Source organism: Anolis carolinensis, chromosome 4, assembly GCF_035594765.1.
Source record: "Anolis carolinensis isolate JA03-04 chromosome 4, rAnoCar3.1.pri, whole genome shotgun sequence".
Classification (NCBI taxonomy): domain Eukaryota; kingdom Metazoa; phylum Chordata; class Lepidosauria; order Squamata; family Dactyloidae; genus Anolis; species Anolis carolinensis.
Window position 1 is genome coordinate 194886513 of NC_085844.1, and position 18790 is coordinate 194905302.

Genomic DNA, 18790 nt, shown 5'->3' on the forward strand with positions numbered 1-18790 from the left:
TCCTTGGAGTCAGATGGAAACGAGTAGTGGATTTGCATGTCATCTGCATAGAGATGGCAACGCCCTCCAAAACTCCAGATGACCTCTCCCAACGGTTTCATGTAGATGTTAAATAGCATGGGGGATAAGATGGACCCTTGTGGGACCCCACAGGTCAATGGCCAGGGGTCCGAGCAGGTATCTTCCAGCTTCACCATCTGGGAGCAGCCCTCCAGGAAGGACTGGAGCCACAGCCAAACCGTGCCACCGAGCCCCATCCCAGAGAGCCTCCCCAGAAGGATACCATGGTTGATGGTATCGAAAGCCACTGAGATGTCCAAGACAACCAGCAGGGTCACACTCCCCCTGTCCAGCTCCCTGCGGAGGTCATCCACCAAGGCGACCAAAGCCATCTCGGTACTGTGCCCAGGCCTGAAGCCAGACTGCGAGCGGTCCAGAAAATCAGAGTCATCGAGGAACTCCTGGAGCTGCGTGGCAACCACCCGCTCCAGAACCTTGCCCAAAAACGGGAGGTTGGAAATTGGTCTGTAGTTGTTACATACAGATGGGTCTAGGGAGGTCTTTTTTAATAGTGGTTTTACTACTGCCTGCTTAAAACAGGATGGAACTATCCCCTGACCCAAGGAGGCATTTATTATAGCCACAAACCAATCCAACAACCCATCTTTGGCCAGCTTAACCAGCCAGGAAGGACAAGGATCCAGAGCGCAAGTGGTCGCCCTCACAGACCCAAGAATCCCTTCTACGTCATCAGGAAGAACAAGCCGGAAAGAATCTCACAAAATCGGACAGACAGGTACCTCAGTTACCTCCGCTGGAACTACATTTAAGCTGGAGTCCAACTCAAGGCGTATCTGAGCAACTTTGCCTGCAAAATGGTGTGCGAAATCGCTGCACCGAGTTGCCAAGTCATTGGGAAGCCCCTGGGTCTCAGGAGGGCGCAGGAGCTCCCCAACAACTCGGAACAACTCCGATGGCCTGTTGGCCGCAGACGCTATGCGGGCAGTCGTGAAAGCTTTCCTGCCTACTCGCAAAGCCACGGAGTAAGCCTTAATAGCGGCTTTAGCCCGTGCTTAATCAGACACATCGCGAGATTTCCTCCAGATGCACTCTAGTCCCCTCCAGGCACGCTTCATCACAGCCAGCTCCTCAGTGAACCAAGGCGTCGACGTGACTCTACGCAGCGAGAGGGGACATTCGGGAGCGATCGTGTCAAGTGCCCTTGCCAGCTCACTATTATAGCGATCAGCCAGGACATCGACAGGATCGCCAGTCTCCAGAACAGGAAGATCCTCAAGAGACCTCAGGAGTCCATCCGGATCCATCAGCCTCCTGGGGCGGACCATCTTAGTGGGTCCACCACCCCTGCGGAGGTTAGAAGATATGGCGAAACTTAAACAGATCAGATGATGGGCAGACCAGGACAATGGAAGGATGTTTTGCTCTTCCACTCTTGACTGTCCCACCATCCACAATAAAAACAAGGTCCAGCGTGTGTCCCGCCTGATGTGTGGGCCCAGATATAACTTGAGTCAGCCCCATGGTCGTCATGGCAACCATGAAATCCTGAGCTGCACCTGTCAATGTGGTCTTGGCGTGGATGTTAAAGTCTCCCAAAACTATAAGTTGTGGGGAGACCAGGGCCGCATTAGAGACCACTTCCGCTAGCTCGGACAGAGAGACTGCTGGGTCGCGGGGTGGACGGTACACCAGCAGAATCCCCAAGCTGTCTCGGGCTCTCACCTTCAAGTAAACACACTCAAACCTTGAGGATTGCGGAACGGCGCATCTGATCAGGGCGATGGACTGCCGAAAGATCACCACGACTCCTCCTCCCCGCCCCCCAGCCCTGGCCTGCTGATGCACCCCGAAAACCGGTGGACACAGCTGGGTGAGATTCACCCCACCCAGCTCGTCCAGTCATGTCTCGGTGATGCATGCCAGATCCGCCCCCTCATCCAGGATCAAACACTGAATGACAGCTGTTTTACCATTGACAGATCTGGCATTCAAAAGCAGGACCTTAAGGCCGGGGGGTCTGTCCTGAAGACTACCACACCTATTCCTCTCCAGGGTCGCAAAAACTCTGTTGCACTTCTCCCTGGGTCGCAGGTGACCGCTCTTCCTCCTCCCCCACACCACCTCGATGGTGCCCCACCCATGTGAACCCTCTTCCCCTGGTGGATTGGCTGATTGAGGTTGCCTTCTAAAGGGGTTTTTCTTCTTCCAACTGTAATTGTATCTCGTGAAAATTCTTTGCCAGTTGGAAAGCTAGGATAATGGAAATGTAAAAATATCAATTTCTAATCAAAGGCCTTTAACTTTGCTCTGTTTTCTTGTGCTTATTTAGCCATTCGTTTTGGGCGTATGCCAGAAGCTGAGAAAAGGAAGCTAGTTGCAGGACTGACGGCTACAGAGATCAACTGCCAGAACCAGCAGCTGGCTGACTTGAAAGTCTTTTCCAAGCACATTTACAATGCCTACCTGAAGAATTTCAACATGACCAAAAAGAAAGCACGAGGCATCCTGACAGGGAAAGCTAGCAGCACCCCGGTGAGTACCTCAGTCCCAGAGGCCTAAAAATAAAGTCAAGAAAGTCATTTGTAGTTCCAGAGAGTTCATGCTATGTAAGGACATCTAAAGTTGGCTTTTGTTATAAATGAAATGTATACCTTCCTCCATCTGAGGCAGTGAAATATATTTGAATAGTGCTGCACAAGCCAAATTTATCTCTGTACTTAGAAAGGGTTTCTGAAAATTCATAGCTTCTTATTGTCAACATCTTTCACCATATTTCATTGGCTTAAATGGTTTTGCTAGTGTCAACCTGGGTAGATCCATTTAATCAATAGCATTTGCATACTCATTGAAATTAAAATTCAGTAATCGATACAGTGCTCTGTTGTAGGTGAGACTAATGATTGGATTTAGGCCACATAGACTTTATGAACTAAACAAGATTCCCTATTAGTTTCTTCACTTAACAGTTTCTTTGCTGTGATGTATTATTATTATTATTATTATTATTATTATTATTATTATTATTATTATTATTTATACCCCACTTTTTTCTCCATAAGGAAGATGGAATAATCTGAAGGACATGAGAAGTAAAAAATATTCTGTGCCTTTCTGCACCATATACCTAATGATGTTCTACATTCTGGAAAGTTTAAGATACTTTTCAAACAGACAGTTCCAGTGTGTCTAATTAGCAATTGATATAATGCAGTAGAAATATAATAATTCATAACACGATTGCCTTTGAATCTTGGATCAGAGTTATTGGTGACAGTGAGAATTAGTTATGCAATAATATTACTTTAAGGCAGTGTTTCTCAAACTCTGCCCTTCCAGGTGTTTTGGACTTCAGCTCTCAGAAATCCCAGCCATCTTTCCAGCTGTTAGAAACTGTGGGAGTTGAAGTCCAAAACATTTGGAGAAGTATAGTTTGACAAACTCTATGACATTACTTCAAGAGTATATCACGCCTTATTCTCAAAATAAATATGTGTTGCACAAAAAATGTCTGACTTTCCCCCTAGACTTTCCAGTTTTTCATCTGAGAATTGAATGAGTTGACTGGGGGGAGGTGTCCCATTTCCTTCTCAATTTTCACATCTCTTGTGTTATCTCTGGAATTACAAATACAGTAAAACCCTGCTGATCCGAGACCCGCTGATCCGAGCGTCCGTGCCATCCGAGCGGGTGAACAGGGAGGGCCTTTGCCGTTCACCCACTCACGGGCTGGCTCCTTCGCCATGCCGGCGCGGGGGCTGCTGGTCCCGGTGTGACGAAGCAGCCGAGGCACGGGCAGGCAGGTGAATGAGGAGGAGGCCCTCCCCGTTCACCCTCCCCGTTCACCCGCTTGCTGGTTGGCTAGGTGCCCTGTGCATGTTGCTAGGTAGATAGCAAGCTACCTAGCAACACGCACGGGGCACCTCCCAAGGGGTGAGCGCCCCGTGCGTGTTGCTAGGTTGCTTGCTATCTACCTAGCAACATGCACAGGACACCTCCCAAGAGTTGAGCGCCCCATGTGTGTTGCTAGGTAGCTTGCTATCTACCTAGCAACACACACGGGGCACTTAGCCAGCCAGCGAGCAGGTGAACGGGGAGAGCCGCAAAGGCCCTCCCCGTTCACCCGCTGGCTTGCTGGCTCCTTCGCCAGGCTGGGCGCTGGTGCTGCCAGCCCCCGGTGTGACAAAGGAGCCGAGGCACGGGTGGGTGGGTGAACAGAGAGGGCCTTTGCGGTCTACCCCCTTCACCCGCTCGCTGGCTGGCCCAATCGCCCACCGAAGGGAGAAGTTTCCTCTCCCTTCGGCGGGCGCTTGGACCCAGGGAAGCGCGAAGCATGCCACTTCCCGCTTCCCTGGGTCCAAGCGCCTGCCAAAGGGAGAGGAAACTTCTCCCTTCGGCAGGCATCTGGGCCTAGTTATCCGAGTTATCCAGGTTAACCGAGATGAGGTCCGCCCGTTTAACTCGGATAACGGGTTCTACTGTAAGTGAAGTGTTTCACCATTCTGGTGATCAGTTACTACTCAGCGCTTTCTGTCTTTTGTATTGTTAAACAGCCTGGTTTTTATTTTATAGAAATGAACTGCTTTTTCTACTTGTGGTGATGAGCTGAAAAAGTCAGTTTTAATTATGGTTACTGAAGAACAAACGGACATAGTTAAAACTGAACCTGTCACCTCATCATCATTCCACAAGTGTGGATATTCTTTTTTTTTTTTTTTTGCTATAACACATGCCACCTGCTCATTCATAGCTATAAAAGTTCCCAGGCACTTCACTCCATGCATCTGATGGAATAGACTTAGGTCTGCGAAAGCTTGTGCTACCAACTTCTTCTCTCAGTTCATCTCAAAAAGTGCTATGAGATCCCTTTGCATGATCAAGAATGAATGATAACAGATTTGACATTCCAAAACCCTCTGTATACAATCTGAATCATTTCAAAAATTGTATCAATAGTGTATGTTTGTACTTAACCATACTTCATGGGTGGTTAGGCGGCTTTAACAGAGAGCAACTATGGTAAAGAGTAGTCTTGTGTTGCTTCTAAAATGACAGAAGTATATCTGGAATCCCAAGAACTTTTGTAACTGCAGATTTCATAGTTGTTTATTGCCTGTGGCTGGAGTTTTCGCTACAAAATCCTAACCTCATATTTATTCATTATAGCCTTTTGTGATTCATGACATGGATACTTTGTGGCAAGCAGAAAAGGGACTGGTGTGGAAACAGCTAATAAATGGGCTACCACCATACAAGGAGATTGGTGTTCATGTTTTTTACCGCTGCCAGTGCACAACAGTGGAGACAGTGCGGGAGCTTACAGAATTTGCTAAGAGCATCCCTAGCTTCATCAGCCTTTACCTTAATGATCAAGTGACTCTGCTGAAATATGGGGTGCATGAAGCCATCTTTGCCATGCTTCCCTCAATCATGAACAAGGACGGACTCTTAGTAGCCAATGGGAATGGCTTTGTTACACGCGAGTTCCTACGCAGTTTGCGCAAGCCCTTCAGTGAAATCATGGAGCCCAAGTTTGAGTTTGCTGTGAAGTTCAATGCTCTGGAGCTGGATGACAGTGACTTGTCTCTGTTTGTAGCTGCCATCATCCTGTGTGGAGGTGAGACTGGGGACCCAGGGAACTAGTGGGAGGGAGAGTTAGTTGCTAACAACTATCATTTACATTCTAAAAAGGGACAGGATTGTGATAACATAGGATGCACTATGAGGCTGCAGGTACTTATTGATGCCCTGAGAATTGGATCATTATATGAGCAATACAGATAGTAGGAAGAGGCTATCCAAGTTCCATTCGGTGATCTGATGCCTTTGTATCTGCAATCCCATGAGAGAAAGAAGTAAAATCTATTGAGCACAGTAGAATTAACTCTAAAGTAAACATATATAAGATTGTGCTATATATCTTTCCCCTTCCTCTCCAGAATACAAGCCAAATTCTAAAACCACTTTCCCAAGGGTGATTTGGATTACTGTGCCTTTCCTTAAATGTCAAGACAACCATATTCATCTAAGTCCCAACCTGTGGGTCCCCAGATGTTTAGGCCTTCAATTCCTAGAAATCCTAACAGCTGGTAAACTAGCTAGAATTTCTGAGAAGTGTAGGCCAAAACACCTGGGGACCCACAGGTCTTTCTATCAATTGCCTGCTATTCTTGCTTCATGCAACCACTGATCTAAGTCCTCCACTTACTCCTTTCTTCATTCTTTGGCTTACCTGTAAATTCATCCTTTTTAATCCTCTGTTTAAATGCCCTTTTCTCTTCTGCTCTCTCTTTCTGTCAATTGCCTGCTATCCTTGCCTCATGCAACTCAGTACCTCTTATTATTTTTATGTACTTGTTGGTACTTTTCAGATCTCCAGTCTGTCTGAGAGGAGTCATTTGGTAGCAGGCATATGTAAAGTTTAGCATTCCAAATACTGCATCAGTCCCTTCCTTTATCCATACTTGCTGGCACTTCTGGGAGTTAGTCCAAGCACTGTGACATTCAAAGTGTACCAAGTCTTAAGTCTGTTCTGTCTCTCCATGCCCATTTCTTTCACATGATCAAACTTCATGACATGTTTTCAAAAACACTGTCCCAATCCCGTTTTGTTGAAATAATTAGAATGTTGTAAGGAGCAGGAACTTTCCAGATAGAATTAGTGAGTCTGGAGGAGGGCACTCATCATCTCATTTTCCCACTCTGCCTTCTTGTGAGAATCTTATTATCCACTATGGGAACAGAAAACAAGACTACATAGGTCTGGTCTAGTAGTGATTTCCTAATGTTCTTACTTATATTCTCTTTCAAAACCAAACTTCCCCCCATCTTAGCTCAAAGGCTTCAGTTATCAGTACAAAAATATACATGGTGACTATTTCCAAATGTCTCTGGTACTTGTGTATTGCCTTACAATCCCCTTGGCTTTTGCACTAGCTGCCATGTTCTACAGTAACTATACTTCAATTGTTCACCAGGCTTTGCTGCAAAAACTTGCTTGCCCCACCTTTACTGTTAAGAGGAATGTTATCCAGCACTAGCCACACAACTGTTAACTGTTTATCACCCATTTCAACAGAAGATTGAGTGTTCCCATCCACTTGATGCTCCAAACCCGCAGAACTGGTTTTAGTGGAGGTAGGACAAAGAACACATTTTAAATATAGTAAGCAGCAACATCAAATCAGTAGCATTTCTTCTTGAAATGTGCCATTTGTCTGCATCCTCAGACTGAGTTTAAAGTAGAAGGTGGTTAAAATATTGCATTCAGTTTTAGTGTAGCTAAGAGTCCCAAACTGTTTGTGGCTAAGATCTGACTGACTCCCAGTGGCCAACAGCCATAGCTGAAAACACACCTATATTGTCAAGCACTTTGCTAATCAACCAGGAATTTCCCCTCTCCATTTCAGATAGTCTAAAACATATTTCTGTTATATTTTAAACAGATTTTATCACAGAAATAGTCAAAATAATGTAACAGTGATGAAGAACCTACATGAATCACACCATTTCATTCAATTAATTTGATTTCAACAAGACAGGGTATTAAAAAGTTAAGAAAACAGGTGCACTAAGAACAAAAAGGATGTTCTATAAAATACATTGAAAGCCTCTCAAAGACAGGAGAAAGGGATCTGTTCATATTTTCTAAGACATGTGAAAAAAGTTGTTTCCTAATAAATGTTGCCAAGATGAGTAGCTGATTATAATTGTGTTTTAAATAGGTGTCCAATCACTGTTAATGTGAGAAATCAGTGCTGGTTTTATATACATATATATTGTGTTGTGTTGTTTCAAACTGTGATGGTACAGTATATGTTTACGAAATTGATTCTTCATATGGATTAATGTTCCTTCATGAAGAAGGCTCTCTTCTTCAGTCCACAGAAATTTCACCAGATCCCTTTTTGCCACTTTCAGCCTAGTTTGTACAGATGCAACACTTTAGCAGACTAGGCTTCTTCATAAAATAATGTACTCAAAAGAAGTAAGACTCCAAAGGCAAATCTTCGGTTAATAATTTGGTCTTTCTCCCTCCTTTTCTTTTAGATCGCCCTGGTTTGATGAATGTCAAACAGGTAGAGGAGATTCAAGACAATATCCTTCAGGCCCTCGAGTTCCACTTGCAGGCCAATCATCCTGATACACAATACCTCTTTCCTAAGCTGCTGCAAAAAATGGCTGATTTGCGCCAGTTAGTGACTGAGAATGCCCAGCTGGTGCAGAAGATCAAAAAGACAGAGACAGAGACTTCTCTGCACCCGCTTTTGCAGGAGATCTACAAGGACATGTACTGAAGAGCCTGCATTCATGAGAGATAGGTTAAAGCCATGGAATACAGCAAAATGCTTTGTACATTAGCAAAGAAATCGCCTGTGTTTTCTGTCCTTTCTACTGGAGTTGCTTCTCTAGATAATTGCTGTGTACTGTGCACAAGGGTATACAGTTAAAGACTCGGCACCTGCCATCCAGTGATAAGTCAGGTCTTCCTTTAGCATACACTAAGTGAAACTTTAAGGCACATCATAAGCTAAATATCTGTTTTTACAGTTCAGCTGTTACACTGTTAAAGAGCAGCTGATGATGCGTTTACACACACCTCACAAATACTTTTGGAACTATTGATTAGATTGTTCTGTTGGTCAACACAGATTGTGTCTGGACAATTAAAGCAAACGAGCTTGTCTGGCAGGAACAGCACTTATATCATATATTTGTTTTATGTTTTTATATTGCACTCTGGACTCTAGTTTGGCCCTCATTCTAAGACATGATAAAGAGAATATGTGTCTTTATGTTTATATCAATTTCCCAAAGAAAGTTCAAAGTCTTTCATGAAGGGTACAGACACTTCTTGTGGAGTCACTTCGACAAGAAAGGTCTTGGCCTTTTCCCTCAGTGCACAAAAACAGATATGCCTTCTGCATGAACAACCATGTCTCCTTTCCTCCCTGTTCATTTCTTTTTTTCTCCCTTTTGTGTTGGTCTACAGTGCATTTTGCTGGAGTTCTTTCTAGACATGTGAAGTGCTTCCTTACTTACTGAAGAGAGAGGGCTTCTTTTTCTATTGCACTGCACTCCAGTGCTCGCCAAATGATGGAGTCATCCCAGGATCTTGCTCTAGGATGATATTGTAGCTGCCAAAAGTCCATTTGCTTCCTTTACTTGAGTAAAAGTAGATATGACACTCCATGGGGTTTGTGGAGAAGCGGGATGGCTGTAAGCACTTGATGGTCTCCTTGTCTAGGGGAATGTAATATAAATCTCATTCTTAAAAGGGTAGCACCCAGACTATGAGATGGGTGTGATTTGAGGATGTTGGAGAAGGCAGTGATGATTGCATCTCCCCACCTTTACTTGGTCTTCCCAAACTGCTGGAGACATCTGAAAGGTTATTCCCAATATGTGAATTGCATCTGTGCCTTTCCAACAAGGCAATACAGCATAGTATGTGCTGTGTTTGCCCATTTTCCTCTGCTTTTGTCATCAGTTTTAGCAGGAAGCACTGCACTAGCATTGAGCATTTTAGCATTTCCTCTATAGGCATGCGCAATCATGCGTTTTAGATATTCCTGGGGCTCAGAGCAGGCTCCAACACTCCTCTTAATCCCCTAAACTGGTCTTGCTCCAGTCCACAGAGTTCTCACCAGATACCTTTTGTCATCTTTAGTCTAGTTAGTACAGAAGCTCTCCATTTGCAGAGTAATTATTGTCATGGGACTGTATAGTCCATGTGAGGCTGTTCTGGATAACCACGGTTGATACATTATGTGACTTGTCAGATCTCTGGCTTCCAATTCTCAACATTAATGACATCAGATTAGTTAATTGTTTCCCAAACTCTGGTCTTCCAGGTGTTTTGAACTTCAGCTCCCAGAATCCATAAACATTGGCCAAGGCTGCTGAGGCTTCTGGGGGATGAAGTTCAAAATACCCAGAGGACTAAAGTTTAGGAATCACTGGATCAGATCATCATGATGCCGGAGCCTCCGGTGGCCTAGGGGATAAAAGCCTCATGACTTGAAGGTTGGGTTGCTGACCTGAAGGCTGCTAGGTTCGAATTCCACCCGGGGAGAGCGCGGATGAGCTCCCATCTATCAGCTCCAGCTCCAGCTCCATGCGGGGACATGAGAGAAGCCCCCCACAAAAATGGTAAAAAAAAAAACATCTGGGCATCCCCTGGGCAACGTCCTTGCAGACAGCCAATTCTCTCACTCCAGAAGCAACTCCAGTTGCTCCTGACACACAAAAAATAATCATGATGCCGGAGAATGGTCTAAGAACCTTAGCACTGAGATTTGTGTACTGTTTTCTTGTTACGTGGCCTTAGGCAAGCTTATTTGTTTAGTACATTTTCAAATCAATTGCATGCTGGAGGGGGGATTTTGAAATATTTTTCTAAAGAATCATTGGCATAGCAAAAGGAATGTAATAATTTCACTACTGTGCAGTGATAGATATTTAGGTGATGGAAATTTGTTTGAACTTACCAGTTGTCCCAACCATTTCAGCTCAAACCATTGACTTGTTTTTCTGGACTCCCATGCAGCAGTTTTAACATTTTGTCTTCCTGACTAAATTTAGGGAATGAGCTTTCAGTATCCTCTTTTGTGGCAGTAACAATCACATTAATATTTTACTCCTTTTAGAATACTCATGTATAGTCTAGAACCATCCCCTTCTTTTGTAGAGTGGCAAAAGGCAAGAATGTAGTTATTCCTGAGAGAGCCCAAAAGAAGCATTGATTTGCTCTATTCTATCCACTATGGCAGTGCTTCTGGCCTTTTTGAAGTTCTTGGTGGGGTAATGGTGGCAGTGGTCAGAGGCAACTAGCCCCTGAAGCAGCATTGGTGCTTTCTGTTCTCTATAGAATGACTTTCAACTTCTTCATGGGCAATATCAAAATGCTTAATTTTGACCCCCAAACCTGCCTTCAACATATAAAAAGGTAAAGGTTTTCCCCTGACATTAAGTCTAGTGTCCGACTCTGGGAGGTGGTGCTCGTCTCCATTTCTAAGCTGTAGAGCCTGCGTACCTACTGATCTACTCACATTTGTATGTTTTTGAACTGCTAGTTTGGAAGAAGCTGGGGCTAACAGTTGGAGCTCACCCCAAATTCAAACTGCTGACCTTTCGTTCAGCAGCCCAGCGGTTTAACCCACTGCACCACCGGGGACCTCAACATATATGTGAGAACAATTTATATATTAATATATATAGTAATGTTTTACCTAAGGGAGCATAATTCAATGACATAGCAAATGCATTGCATGAGAAAGAGCTCAAGTTCAGTATCTGGTTAAAGTCATCCCTTAGTAAGCTATACGGATTTCTTATTCCAGAGACTCTGGAGGGCTAATACCAACCAGAGGAAGCAATGTTGGACTAGATGAACAGAGGGTATAATTTGGTATCAAACTGTGTTGCAAATTGCACCATATAACTTGTTATTTTCCTTGATTATATAAGAAGGGAGACAGAAGTTGTGACACTAGTATCAGGGCCCTTTCACTCTGTACAGTTACAATATTATGATTCCACTTTAACAAGTCATGGCAACATCCTCCTGGGATTTATTATTTTGTGAGGGGTATTTCGACTTCCTATTCAGAGAGCTCAATGCACCATCAGACTGCAAACCCCAGGATTCCAAAAGATGTTGCCAAGACAATTAGAATGGAAGCAAGGTGCTGCAGTGGTTTAGTATGAAAGGAGCCTTTTTCCCCCCTGTAGTTTTAGGTTGCAAATCTGCCCTTGCAAACCACCCATCCAAGGGATCTTCATGTGTAGTGAAAGAGTGAACAACTAGGCTAATTTGCCGCCAGATCTTTTTCAGGCAGTTTCATAGTATTGTCATATCAGCAGGATTATCCCTAGAACAGTCCATACCCTGTACTTTATATTTTAGAAACTCTTCTGGTCAGTAGCCACAGTTTGTAAGGCAGAACAAAGAATGTATTTTGATGTCAGGTTACCTGTCTGATAGTGTGGACATATAACATGAAAGACAAGTCCTATTTGAACAACTGCACAAAAAAAGCATAAGTCATGGTAAAGCCATAATAGTGGTGGTTGGCTTGACTCTTGAGACTGATCTATGAGGCTTTGTTTAAAGATCTAGAAGATGGTACCTGGTAGGAGAGAAACTGAGCCCATTTCCCCAGCAAAACAAAATGTCAGTGACAATAATAATAATAAGTAGTTTATTTTTATATCCTGCTCCCATCTCCCCCAGAGGGACTTGGGGCTGCTCACATGGGAACAAGCCCGATATCAACATACATTTAAACAATCATTAATTAAAACCAATATAAACAATAAAACCATATAAACAGTATAAACAGTATAAAACATAAACATATCAAGTCATCTGAGTCTGAGCATAGTGCAAAATATATAGAGATAAAATTATACAAATTTCTCGTAAGGCTCAGGATAAAATATAGGCATACTATGATCCACCTCAGAGACCTAACCCCTGCCCTAGACCACTGCCCTACATTGTTACAGGATCCAGTTTATCTTTTTACATTGATTAGTCATGAAAATTCTCAAAGGATCTTACAGGCATGCTTGTCTGTAGCATTTTGGATCCTACCGAAACCAAATACAAAAGTGTACAGTGCTTGGAATCTAGATGTTTCTCCTTGATATCATACCTAGAGATCACTGCTGGTAGGGAAGTTGACAACTGTGTTGAGTGTCCTGCCAATATCTGGGGTCACCAGTGAAGCAAAATAATTACATATTGTTTCTACACTCCATCATCCTCAGTTGAATCTTTTGTAGTAGTTGACAATAGAATAGTTCCAATCACTACCTAAATATGATAGTTAACTTTGTGTAATCGGCTGGAATGTTATTGTTAGTGCAGGGAAACCAAGTTAATTAATCCTTGCTATCTTCTTCCAGCTCTGCACTGAATTATCTGCTGGTACTGTGTTGTGCCTATTTCCAGATTGGAGTGATCCACCTCTACCTCGCAGGAATTATGTGAGGCTGATGGAATGTGTCTTATTAAAGCGGTTTGGAGTATTTATGTAGCAGGAACCAGAGATGGGCAAATCACTGAGAAGTTTTTTTTTAAGCTTTCCAAAAGCCTTGGGCCTGCATCTTCACTCAAAACCTTTTGAAGGTCTCTTCACCCGATTCTCTGCTTTCCCTCAGGAGTTGCTGGGCATGTATTTTCAGTGCTTGCTGAGTGGAGTATGCACTCTCTCTTTTGGGGAAGGGGCTGAATGGGATATTGTAGCAATCCTCAAATTGAAATGTATATTTTTGTTAGAAGTTCAAACTCCAGGTGTTTTTAATAATATAGTGACTGACAGCTTTATATAAATTGGAAATAAATATTTAAGAAACTATTGCAATGTAGCACTTCTTTTTATCCCTTTCCAGCTCTCTTGAGGCCTTCCTTTAGCTATTCCTTATAAAACCATCAGTAAGAGTAAAATATGTAATTTTTTTCATTGGGACCATCTAATATTTTAATGCATTTTGAATTACACTATTTTTACTCAGTCTCGATGGTAATCTTTTTAACAGAGCAAAAATATTTATTCATAAAAGCACTGATCTGGGCCCTTACCTTCAATAAGTCCACATGTACAATGATTTACACAATTGTTAAGAGACTTATTTCATGTCTTGTTTATGGTATTTGGTGTTCTCAGTAACTACAATCACTCCAAGCCTTAACTACCTCTTACTTGTCCCAGAATAAGAATATACTATACTTACTGAACTCCTTGAAGAGTAGTTCTTCAATTGTAGTGAACTGAACCTCACACCATCCCTCACTATTGGCTATGCTGGGTAGATCAGGTTGGTAAGATTTGAATTCACACAAGGTCTGAGCCTCACAACGTGGTCATCTCTTATTCTCAGAAAAGCTCACAATGTGATATGCAAAGCACTCTGAATAAGTGCCATATAATATTAAATATTACAGCAAACAAGATTTGAACTAGAATATTCTCATCTGTGTTCTTGACCAAAAAATAAAACCAGCTTGCAAATTCAGTTATTGTTGACACTCTCCAATCTAAAACCTCTCAAAAGATCGGCATTGCCCTGGCTGATCATAAGGTTAAGAAGTTGGACATAATGAGTAGAAAAATTCACATCACTTTGAAACAAGCAGATATTCTGATACTTGAGAAATGTCAGAAAGATGGGCTCTTAGAACCTTATCATATTGGGATATACTTCATTTCTGAGACTCTTTGAATGCAATTCTGAACTGGTCCCATCAAATGACGTTTGTCCCGTAAGCAATCTGTTGAAATCCATCTGCAAAATGTTACAGAAATTGTGTAATTGGTACACAGGATTCTAATTGTGTTTTTTGATTTAATATTGTTCTGAGGTGCTGTTTTTGCATGTGATCGGAAAATCAGTATGCATTCAGTCAGGTAAAACCTTGCAAGAAATGTAGTTGAAGACTTCCAGGTTATGTCACTGTGCAATATTAGGAAAAAATAATTTAAAAGTGATGTAGGGAGTCATACGAATGGATTGGGGGAGCCAGCCTTCCATGGTGAGATGATTCCAAAAGCGCAGTACAGTAGAGTCTCGCTTATCTAACATAAATGGGTCAGCAGAACGTTGGATAAGTGAAAATGTTGGATAATAAGGAGGGGTTGAGGAAAAACCTATTAAACGTCAAATTACATTCTGATTTTTCAAATTAAACACCAAAACATTATGTTTTACAACAAATCGACAGAAAAAGCAGTTCAATACACGGCAACATTATCTAGTAATTATTACTATATTTACGAATTTAGCGCCAAACCATCAAAATGTATTGAAAACATTGACTACAAAAACATTGACTACTAAAAAATTGACTATAAATAAAGATAGAATTGCATAAAATGAACTTACAGTAACAACAGTCGGAAGTTAAATCCGTAAAAGTTTCAGTCCTTGCTGCCTAGAGAAACAGCTGTGGATCTGGGCGGGAGGCAGATTGTGTTGGGATAATCCAGAACATTGGATAAGTGAAGGCTGGATAAGCGAGACTCTACTGTATTTTCAAAATGTAAGAATCAGATGCGATGGGGTCAGTATGCATCCCGTCTGAATACAGTGTGCATTCAGTCCTAAAAAAAATACAGGATGCATACTGATAGAAATTGAGTATATCCAAATATGATAAAGTCCTGGGTGTCTCCTGCCTTATCTTTCGCACCCATGTAACTGTTTAAATTGGAAGCTGGCATACCATGAAAGTTCTAGAATGTTCTGAATGATGCGTTGTGTAAATGACTCTATTTCTGTGAGTTCAAAGGTGACCACTCAAAGAACTATAGTTACAGATAAGTAGTCTGTTCTTTCCAGTGTCTTTCAAAAGTTATCTGGGAAAAGTTTTCTTAATGCTACCTAGTGGCTGTTTAAGACATATATATGAATCTATTAGCATTATGTGCTGTGTTTACAGCAGATTCTGCAGAAGATTCTTCAACTGTCCTTCAAAAAAGGAAAATTAGCCTGTTTAGCAAACCTTGCAAATGCTGATTTGTTATAGGTAAATGTTTTATTTTTATACTATTGTATATCTACATACCCTGGGGGGGGGGGTGTCATGTAAAAATTCTTCAGACCAAAAGGGGGCATGAGTTGAAAACTTTAAGACATTTACTTTAAACAATGTCATATTCTACTTATAACACTCCCACTCTTTTCTGTCACTTCCTTTTCCTCCTCCCCACAAACATACAAAACAAAAAATGTTTATAGAATTAGAGATAAAATTGCAGCACAATGCCTTTTGACTAATAGCAATTGCAACCCACTGTATGGAAACAGTGGGTGTTGTGGTACCTAAAAGGCTAAAAGATTTGTTGGGGCATCTCTGGCAAAAGCATGGAATTTTTTTAATCAGTTGGTTGAAAACAAATTGGGGTCGGAGAAGAGAAGAGAAAGACATGTAAACAATGGGGCAACAAGGCCATAAAATTAAAGTTTAGTCTCCAGACATTCCTAGCCAATGCTTAAACAAACAGAAGACAATGCAATACTATTCACAAAGAGAGAGAAAAAACCAAAGGTAGGGAAATTATTATCTTCAATAGCTGCTGCTGTGAAAACAAGAGTCCTGAGGTATAGCAACTTTATAATGGCATAGGCTTTCTTGGGCCTTTCCTGCACACTTTATTGCTTTGCATTTTAAAAAATGTCATACACAGTGAAGTTGGCTCTAATCTATAAGAGTTTTTTGGCTCTTATCTATAACATCCTATTGACTGTAGGATGTGGCACCTCTTGTTTTCTCACTTTCAACCTAATTGCGCTGCCCTGATGTAAAATGGGGGCTTTTGTTCCTCAGACATGATCATTCCTTTGATCAAAGATTACCAAGTCCATTTGGAGCCCCTGGTGGCGCAGTGGGTTAAACCCTTGTGCTGGCAGGACTGCTAACTTGAAGGTTGGGTTGCTGACCTGAAGGTTGCTGGTTCGAATCTAACCCAGAGATGAGTGCCCTCTATCAGTTCCAGCTCCATGCGGGGACATGAGAGAAGCCTCCCACAAGGATGGTAAAAACATCAAAACACCTGGGCGTCCCCTGGGCAGTGTTCTTGCAGGCAGCCAATTTTCTCACACCAGAAATGACTTGCAGTTCCTCAAGTTGCTCCTGACACAAAAAAATTATAACAGTTGAAGGCATAATCAAGTGTTGGTGTTTTAAGTGCCACAAAAATCTGTTTTAAATTTTAGATATGTGCTTTATACTAAAACCAACTTCCCTTAAACATATAGTATGGTATAACAGAATACTATAAATTTCCCTGAAGAATAGAACAAGTGTCTCCCAAACTTTTCTCTAGAAAGTTGAGAACTGCCACTAATGCTATACTTCTGAAAGTATTGACACAATTGAACTAAAGCTGATTCTTCCAGGTTTCAATCTCTTTTTCCTCCTTCCCAACCACAAATTTTGTAATGCCCAAAATTTCATGAGCAATTCTGAAGAACCGAGAAGTTTGTTTGTTTCTGTGACATTTTAGTGGCCCTAAGGAAAAAACACGGTGGTGCAGCATGTTAAAAGCGCTGAGCTGCTGAACTTGCAGACTAAAAGGTTCGATTCCAGGGAGTGGAATGAGCGCTCGCTGTTAGCCCAAGCTTCTGACAACCTAGCAGTTTGAAAACATGCAAATGTAAGTAGATCAATAGGTATAGCTCCGGCGGGAAGGTAACGGCGCTCCATGCAGTCATGCCGGCCACATGACCTTGGAGGTGTCTACGGACAACGCCGGCTCTTCAGCTTAGAAATGGAGATGAGCACCAACCCCCTGAGTCAGACACAACTGGACTTAACGTCAGGAAAAACCTTTACCTTTAAGAAAAAAAAATGCCTTTTTAATTTTTACTCATGGACCACATAGTTTTTTAAAAACTCTGTCATCTTTTCTTCTTTATTCCCCTATCTTCCTCTCCTTTTCCAGAAACCTTAGGGATATGGTGAGAGAAATGAAACTGGGTTTTAGTTAGACTGACTGTAGGATGTGGCACCTCTTGTTTCTCACTCTCAACCTAATTGTGCTGCCCTGATGTAAAATGGGGCTTTCGTTCCTCAGACATGCCAGCTGCAACCGCAATCCTTTGATCAAAGACTACTACGTCCATTTGGCAGGATTCTGCAAAAAGCACTGGAGGGAGGGAGCACCAAGTGGAAGAGGAGGAACTCCAATGACCCTGACATTTAGTAGAATTTCTGTTTCATTCAGAAGGGTGTCATAGTCAGCAAAAGGAAACTAATGTATTATATCACTGTAGCATCCATTTTCTACCCTAGTATATTTGTTACTGATTTTTAACAAACAAACAAACCTACCTGATTAAAATGAATGTCAAGGATATGTCAGCTCAGTCTAGGCAGCTGAACAGATTCCTGTTAGATAAACACCCTCTCTTACTCCCACTCTTTCAAGGAATTACATATTGTTTTTATTTGCAGGTTGAGCATCCCTTATCTGGAATTCTGAAACCCCAAAGACTCCAAAACCTGCAATTGTTTACATGGATGTTTGAGATAGTGACATCTTTGCTTTCTGGTGTTTCGATGTTCACAAATTTGAGTTTTACACACACACACAAAGTGAAGCAATGTGCATAATATTCCCTTCAGGCTATGTGTACAGGCAGTCCCTGAGTTACAACATCCCACTTACAAATTACTCATAGTTAAGAACAGAGATGAGATACCAGGAAGTGAGAGAAAACTATCTCTTGGAACGGAAGTTCACTCTTGAAAGAGTTATCATGGAGAAGAGTGTCTCAATTGAAGCTTTGTCAGCAATTCCTGTTTCTACAACAGGCTGATTTTTTTCAAAATCCAATTCTCACAGGGACAGAAAATGGGGTGAAATCTTCTGAACAGGGACACAAACTGCAAACAAACACTACAGGGATGTTACCCAAAACACACACACACAGATATATTATTGGAGTTACACTTTAAAATATACCTGCTCCGACTTACATACAAATTCAGCTTAAGAACAAACCTACAGAACTTATAATTTTTGTAACTTGGGGACTGCCTGTCTATATAACAACATTTAATTATGTGTTGAGATTTCGGTCCCATATCAAGATATATTTCATTATGTACAGTAGAATCTCGCTTATCCAACGTAAACGGGCCGGCAGAACGTTGGATAAGCGAATATGTTGGATAATAAGGAGAGATTAAGGAAAAGCCTATTAAACATCAAAAAAGGTTATGATTTTACAAATTAAGCACTAAAACATTATGTTGTACAAC

At 41.9% G+C, this 18790-nt stretch overlaps 1 protein-coding gene across 3 annotated transcripts in view; it reads left to right on the forward strand.

Annotated features, from left to right (window-relative positions):
* The window catches only part of ppard (peroxisome proliferator activated receptor delta), an 82846-nt gene extending 69464 nt beyond the window's left edge, over nucleotides 1-13382 (forward strand). For 2 of the 3 annotated variants that reach the window (XM_003220339.4, XM_062979690.1), the window contains exons 6-8: nucleotides 2351-2553; nucleotides 5185-5635; nucleotides 8068-13382. In XM_003220339.4, the coding sequence (XP_003220387.1) occupies nucleotides 2351-2553; nucleotides 5185-5635; nucleotides 8068-8315 (902 nt within the window). In that variant the 3' untranslated portion in view covers nucleotides 8316-13382. Of the gene's footprint in view, nucleotides 1-2350; nucleotides 2554-5184; nucleotides 5636-6995; nucleotides 7156-8067 lie in introns of all 3 variants that reach the window. The other variant, XR_010005780.1, reaches the window with a different exon arrangement.
* The last annotated feature ends 5408 nt before the right edge of the window (nucleotides 13383-18790 follow it).